The 7,593-nt window shown below is 39.0% G+C and overlaps 2 protein-coding genes across 3 annotated transcripts; one reads left to right on the top strand and one right to left on the bottom strand.

Annotated features, from left to right (window-relative positions):
* Nucleotides 1–265: 265 nt before the first annotated feature.
* Nucleotides 266–3,961, bottom strand: LOC146508272 (uncharacterized). Its single transcript, XM_085177936.1, has 4 exons — nt 3,426–3,961; nt 2,164–2,218; nt 1,915–2,029; nt 266–1,806 (listed from the first exon to the last, which is right to left on the bottom strand). Exons 1-4 carry the CDS (start codon nt 3,714–3,716, stop codon nt 1,485–1,487), a joined length of 783 nt encoding a protein of 260 aa, XP_085034062.1. The 5' UTR covers nt 3,717–3,961; the 3' UTR covers nt 266–1,484.
* A 440-nt stretch (nt 3,962–4,401) lies between these two features.
* Nucleotides 4,402–7,247, top strand: LOC146508273 (uncharacterized). Of its 2 annotated transcripts, XR_014876925.1 has the most exons (5): nt 4,402–4,837; nt 5,061–5,115; nt 5,484–5,601; nt 5,742–6,260; nt 6,618–7,246. XR_014876925.1 is itself a non-coding variant. In XM_085177940.1 (4 exons), exons 1-4 carry the CDS (start codon nt 4,541–4,543, stop codon nt 5,773–5,775), a joined length of 504 nt encoding a protein of 167 aa, XP_085034066.1. In that variant the 5' UTR covers nt 4,402–4,540; the 3' UTR covers nt 5,776–7,247. The 2 variants fall into 2 exon arrangements, 1 of the variants encoding a protein (XP_085034066.1); XM_085177940.1 differs by having other exon boundaries at nt 5,742–7,247.
* The last annotated feature ends 346 nt before the right edge of the window (nt 7,248–7,593 follow it).

Raw genomic sequence — 7,593 nt, forward strand, 5'->3', positions numbered from 1 at the left:
CACACATTCATACTCCGATGGACGCATCGGAGAGCAACTTGGGGTTAGTATCTTGCCCAAGGATACTTGGCATGCAGACTGGAGGAGCCTGGGATCGAACCTCCAACCTTCCGATCAGTAGGTGACCTGCTCTACCTCCTGAGCTACAGCCACCCCTAATCATTGGTGTGCTTAGTGTGTGTGGTCACAAAATAAATGATCACATTTTGGATTATAATGGCAATGACATTTTGTATGTTTTATAATATGTTGTAATAAGGTTGAATACTTTTCCAAGGGATTTTTATTTCACACTTCTTGTCCTCTACATTTCAGAGATAAATATTCAACTTTTTGTTCAGCTTTGTGGGTTTTATTAGAGGTGGGTGAATTGATCCAAGTAACGATAGTATTGATACCAGCGCTGGTAGTGGTATCATATTGATACTAGCGCAATAGGATCAATACCTTGTTTCTATCCTCTAGTTCAGTATGTAGCCGACTGGATTGTGTCAAATTAATACTTTTTTAAAAATGTAAATATTCCGCAAACACCCAATATAAAAATATCTGAACCTTTTTGTGTTGTCACATCTGTTTTATTTATAGCCTATAGCACATTTAAACAACAGAAGTTGACTCAAAGTGCTTTAGAGATTGGTACATTTCATTTCAGGTATCCCAAAATTAAAAAAAAACAAAAAAACATGAAACGCTGAAAGGTGTGATGTTGAAAGTAAAAATCATTGATTTACTGGTCATTAAAATGTGTTCAGTAATTGCAAACTGATGATGATTCATCTCAAAGGTCTTGACACGCGGCTAAAAATATTGATACCATTATTCGTATTGGCAATATTGTCCCTTTTACTTGGTATCGGATTGATACCAAAATTTGCAGCATGCCACAGCACTCCATTTCACACACAAATGATCATGATGTTCCATTTTTAAGAACAATAATGTGCCCTGCATATATAATTGAGGTTTTTTTTACACTATAATAACTCTTAGTGCATTTCTGTGTAATTATTCTGCTACTTAAAAGACTGCTGTGGAGACTTTGAAATATTCCCCTTATGCCAAAAGACATGCATTTCATTTCTTTTCATTTAAATTGTTTAAACCTAAACTCAAGCATACTGTTTACAAGATATTACATGCATACAACCAATCAGTCAAAACATAGTTAGTTTACAGTTTTGCATTACTTTTGTGCCATGAATTCAACTAAACCAGAGCAGATAAACATTGTTCCTCTTAAACAAGGTTAATATTAAAAGTTGGGATGGAAACAAAAGGTTGGAAGAGTGAGTAGTATAACTAGTAACAGGTCAGGGACATGACTGAGGGGAGAAAGATATATATGGGTTTTAAATGAACATATTCTCCCATCCAGACAAACTCTTTTACAGGGAAGGCCTTGTATATCACACACCAAATTAGACCAAGTCCAGGATACTAGTATCCATGCCTGATCTTATGGGTCCAATTCCTTTAGACTTTTAAGCCTTAGGGGCCTCAGCCTTTGCCTCTTCTTGTTTGGGGGCCTCTGCCTTTGGTTGCTCTTGTTTGAGGGCCTCGGCCTTTGGTTGCTCTTGTTTGGGGGCCTCGGCCTTTGCCTCTTCTTGTTTGGGGGCCTCGGCCTTTGGTTGCTCTTGTTTGGGGGCCTCGGCCTTTGGTTGCTCTTGTTTGGGGGCCTCGGCCTTTGCCTCTTCTTGTTTGGGGGCCTCGGCCTTTGCCTCTTCTTGTTTGGGGGCCTCGGCCTTTGCCTCTTCTTGTTTGGGGGCTTCAGCTTTTGGTTGCTCTTGTACTCCACACAGAGTTCTTTTAACAGAAAAAAATTACAATAAAAAAAATAATAAGTGCATCAATATCACAATACATATAATAGTAGGCTCTGCTGATTTATGTTAATTAAAGTGGTAACCATACCTAGCTTCTGCAAGATCTGTTTTTATGAACTTGCACGCTGAGCTGTATTTTGCTAGTTCCTGCTTCAGAGTGTCTTCTTCTGTTGTCCAGCTCGTCTTCTCTTTTTCCTGGTCAGCTGTAAGTGTTATAAATTACAAGATGGGTTTGAAGCTAGTATGAGCTTAGTAAAACATACAAAAAAGTCTTTACTTTCTTTACTTCCAACTACACGACTACTTTCATTCACCGGACTTCATAACCATCACTTACCTTTCAGACTTTTTAACTGTATCTTTGCTGCTGCCGCCTCATCTGTTATTGTCTTCTGCAAATGCAAAGAAAAAGCTTAGCAACACAAAGCACTGGTGAAACCACAGAGATCAAATTTGCACAAATGGTTTGCAGAATGTGAATGTGATAAGTATGTAAATATAAATGATTTGGAGAAAAAGTAAAAGTGGAGTAAAATAGTAGCTCGCTTGGCTTTCTCCTCAGCCACATGCACAATGATGCTACACAGCAAAGGCACTTCCATTTGGTAATGTGGCATGTAACATATATATAGCATTTATAGCATAGCCTACATGCTATTTTTCTTACAGTTGAAAGCACCATCCACTGCTGTTTCTTTGGGTGAAGGAGTATGCTAACTTTCCCAATAGGGCCTGCAATATATACAGCAGAGACTATAATATATTGTTTGAATTAACAAAAAAAAATCATCATTTTTTTTAGATCCAAATCACAACATCAATCACATCAAGGCATTTTATATTATATGGCACAGACCCTGTAACAATACAGAGAACAGGCCAACAATCAAATGACACCTATGAGTAAGCATTTGGTGACAGCGGAAAGGAAAATCTCCCTTTTAACAGGAAGAAATCACAGGCAGACAGGCCAAAACTACTGCTGCAGCAGAAAGATTTAGAATTGGGTTATATCATAAATCAGAAATGACTGAGCCAGAACAGTTCACATGATGAAGAATTTACAGGTGTTTCTTCTTGCAGTAACCATTAGACCACCTCAAAAACCACGAAGACAAAACAAGCTATAAATCAAAACACTGTGCTGCATCATTAGTAAATTTACGTACATATGAAGAACTTGCCAATACAAACGACCATGTACGCTGTTACTCATATTAATTAATAACTGGATGCAATGTGGTGAAGAAGAAACGTGCATCATTGGAAGTGAAATCACAAACCCATTGCAGCATAGCTACGGGATCCATCTATATGCTTTATCACGTTTTACGCCTAATCTTCAAAAGCGGGGGTGCTGGATGTCAAAGACTGATATTTTGTACAGTAATGTAGGAAATCAGCTTCAGTTTAGTGGTGGCATAAAGTCCACTGTCAGGCGGATAAGCCTGATTTTCTGAGTGCACCTGAGTACACCTAAGCTCCTCCACAGGTGGAACGGGTTTTGGGAGTTCCACTAGCTCTCTCTTCCCGTAAGAATAACAAAGAAACAAAAGGAATATGTGAACCTAATAACGCCGGATAAATATTTCTACTCACCAGGTCTGCCTGGCAGGATTTCGTATCTCCCTTTAACTTGTCCCCGTCGGTCTGGAGCTTGTCCACCTTCTCCTCCAGCGCTTTATGCTCAGTGCTGGCCTTTTCCAGCATGTTCTGCTTCTGTGCCTTATCGTTCTGATATTCTCCCAGCACATCATGGGCAACCCGCAGTCTGACATCCTGAAACTTGAACTGCTTCTCGTATTTTTCGTGCTCACCTTTCCGCAGTTTCATGATCCCCACCAAAGCGACCGACACCACTATGGTCGCAGGTAGCAAAAACGACTTCATTGTTTGCCCGGCGTTGAGAGCCTTCCTTTACTGTGGAAAGTGAAGAGCGGATCTTCTTACAGAGCGGCCCCTTCGACGTTCACGAGCAAAGTTGCTCTGTGCGTGACCCTGGCAACACCGTGAATGAATTAGTGAGTCACCTGCGGTTACCTGGATTGGACTTTAATCATTGTGGTTGTTCCTGAGCTCGTCAGTAAACACGCCCTCTCCTAGCATGCCGTGTCTAAAGATAGACAGGTTGGGCCTGTTGGCTTTGAGCAAACTGGTTTGCCTTAATAGGCATGTAGTCTGTATATAGGCCTGTACACACGCACACACAAACACACACACACGTATGTATATAAATTAGTAGGCCAAATAATAACCTCCATAATTCAAAATAATATGTACGAAGGTAAACGCACATATAGTTCTGTAGAAAATATAGTGAACTGCCTTTCTTAAAAAAAATAAATAAATAATAATAATATATATGTGTGTGTGTGTGTGTGTGTGTGTGTGTGTACTATGTTGAAAGCAAACAGCAGATGTTAGGCCTGTAAGAGAAAGGCTCGAGATAGGCTGATCATGATGTAAATACATCCCAAGTGTTTGTTTAAGTGACTGCCAACAAGAGCAAGCGAGAGAGAGAGGGAGTGCCACAGGAGGAAACAGGTGGTTTGTCACGCCCATCCAGTTCAGCAGGTAACGCAGCCTGCAAGTTTCGCGTCACACCGGTGGACTGGTCTTTAGGAGACGCGTGCGCAAGGTCGGAGACCTGGGATGAACGAGTGACCCTCAAGAGTTCTCCATCGTGTATCCCGTGTCTCCCCGTCGAAACCAAGATGAAGCTGGCGATAGCGTTAGTTGGCGTGAGTGTTGTTGTGATGGGTGTCTTGATTTTCCAGGTCGTGCATCAGGAATTCCGCCTGAGTCACTTAAAAGTCCGCTTAGTGGAGAACTCGGCGCAGATCACCAGGAAAGAGGAAGGCATAGTCGAACTGAAAGCCAAAATCTCCGAGCTGCAGAAATCGCTGGACGACGTCAACACAAAGGTGGAAACACTGAAAAAGAAAAAGGCAGAAATTGAAAAGTCATCGGAGGACGCGGGTAAAGGTCTGACGGCCTGTACCACGGAGAAGGCAAGGCTCGCGGGCGCACACACGCACACAATTGCACTTTGACTCTCCACAGGTTTTAATTCATTTGTATGCTCTTGCAGTCTCAACATTAACAAAAATTTAAAAAAAAGAAAATGATAATGCGACTAACTGTAATACATTTAAGTATTTGCTTGATTGTCTCTATTTGAGCTTCATTCCGCAGTAAACCGTAACTGCTGACTTCCACTTGTTTTCGCATTAGGAGAAGGCGGAGAAGACGAGGGATAGTACAACTGAGGAAATAGATAAACTCAAAGGTAAGCCAGCTTTCTGTTTAAGTTCTGCCTTGTTGTTATGAGCTCTGGACTGACAGATCTACAAATATGTTTGCTTCTACACAACGATATGGATCACATAGGAGAATAAGACAAGCATTTCTCTGTTTGCATTTTTAAATGCACTGGGTGGTCCTCCCCCGCCCCCCCCAATTGTCTACACAAGAAGAAAAAGAAGTGTTCCATTTTTACATTCCTTTATGAAAAACCTGCAAAACCAGCTTTGCAACAGCTGGTTTTGAGCCACACGGGTTTACTTTGAACGCGAAGCTACCAGTTTCTAATAATAGGCCTACATTTACACATTCTCAGTTTTTGCTCTCATTTGTTATTATCTTTTATTGTCTCAGACGATCATGAAGCGGCTAAAAGTCAAGCACAGCAGAACATTCAGAGCTTGAAAGATGAGATTTTTAATAGAGATAAAGCTGTCTGTGCCTTTCTTGATACAACCAAGGACGAAGGACGGTAAGATTTTAATCACCAGCATGCATCGTCAATAATAAATTGGATTACCATAGATCACTACTGGGGGCTACTGTAGAAGTCTATTTAGCACGCCTCTATTGCAAAACTGAAAACTGTCTTTTGTTTTCTTGATTTTTCAGGAAGTTGTGTGAAAATCTTCAACAATCACAGTAAAGTCACCTCAGAACTGTTCAACAATGACTACCAACCTTTTCAGAAAAATATTTGTGCATCCAAGTTTTGTATCACCACTAAGGTTATTATGGAATAATAACAAAAAAAGAAAAGAAATTCTGTGCATTCACTCAGAGAACAAGTATACAGACATGTGGAATAGAGAAATAGAATTCATTTCATATCATAAGAAGGCAAAGAAGGTTGTATTTGTAATGTATAATGTGGGGATCATCCGACAAAAATTCTATGTGCTCAAAATGTTGCGCCTAATATAATGATATAACAATAGAAATAAGCAATGTAAATAATAGAAATAACTCTTTGATTAGTTATAGGGAAAGATTATGGTTTGGTTAAAGTAACCCTCGTTTCAACGTTTGCCACGTCTGTCTGAGCGTTCTGTGATAGTGTGTTCGAGCTGAAATAACCCCTGCAGAAGCTGTTTAGCTACTATGGTTGGGTACCTGATGTCAAACACTGAAGTGTCTCCTTTTATCATATTATGTTTTACTATTTTTTAATTATTCTTTCGAATGTAATACAAAATAGAAAAAGTGCACTTATTATTGTAACAATGTACAACACTTTCATTTTAGCTCAGGCAGTAATGAAAAAGCGACCTTGCAGTTATTTTTGCACTGGTTTTATGATTGTGGAAACAATATTTTTGCTAAAAAAAAGTTCCTGTAATTTCTTGTAGTAAAACAAACCAGATAGGTTTTTTTAAAGGACACACGGACCCAGATTTTATTCAGTTTCTGTTTGGTTTTTATAAATTTGATGTACTATTTATGCTTCTGGGCCATAAACAGCAGACCTTTAAGCAGTCTAGAAAATAGATGCAATGTGTGTAAAAGTGTAAAAGCATTGTATATATCAGGTAATACGACTCTGAATATAAAGGAAGCCAAAATGATAAAACCTTTTCGATTTAAGAGGCAAAACCTAAATTATCACGTCTGTTCAAATTAATGCTCCTTTAACTCCCCCTAGTGCAGAACCTAGGTTAAGACAGACCATGTTACTGGCATTGTACTGATACAACTAAGGAAACACTTTCTTACAGGGGATCTTGTTTGGAGGAAACTATTACAAGTACAATTTGAGTACACTGAACTTGTTACAAAACGTCTTGTATGAAATTAGATCACCAAAATCATTTATTGTGTGTTTAATGAGTGCTGTATGGATGTACAATTACTAAATAAAGTGTTTTGTGTTCCTAAAGTTCCTATAAGTTAACAAGCGCAACCTTATTATTTCTCATTTCTAAATATTGTTTTACCTTTACCTTTGCGTTCATGCAGTTCCCTTTACCGGCTTCAGCTAATCTGCAGGCAAGATGCCTTTCCTTATGGTTTCATGATAGCCTTGTATTGAAAATAATCTGTATTTGTAAAGTATATAACGACACTGAATCAATTACAAACATATGATAATCACAAATTATTATTATAAACAATGCATAAATGTTATAAATGTTTTGTTTTGCTGTTGTTGTTCTTTTGAAAGTTGTTACAGAAATAATTGCTACCTCTTCTTCAACCTCCACCCACTTGCAAACTTTTTAAATTTCATTTTATTATCTTTTTAATTAATATCCGAATAGCTAATCATTTGGCACCAACTCAAAACATTCTGGCATGTAAACATTTAAATGACCTGCTCAAGTTAGAACTGAGCATCAGAATGAAAAAGGAAAGTGATTTAAATAACTCTGAAGGTGGCAGGGTTGTTGGTCCCAGACAGGCAGGTGTGAGTATTTCAGAAGCTGCTGAGCTGCTGGGATTTTCCCACACAAGCTATTTCCAGTGT

The sequence above is a fragment of the Neolamprologus multifasciatus genome, chromosome 11 (genome assembly GCF_963576455.1).
Source record: "Neolamprologus multifasciatus chromosome 11, fNeoMul1.2, whole genome shotgun sequence".
Taxonomy (NCBI): Eukaryota; Metazoa; Chordata; class Actinopteri; order Cichliformes; family Cichlidae; genus Neolamprologus; species Neolamprologus multifasciatus.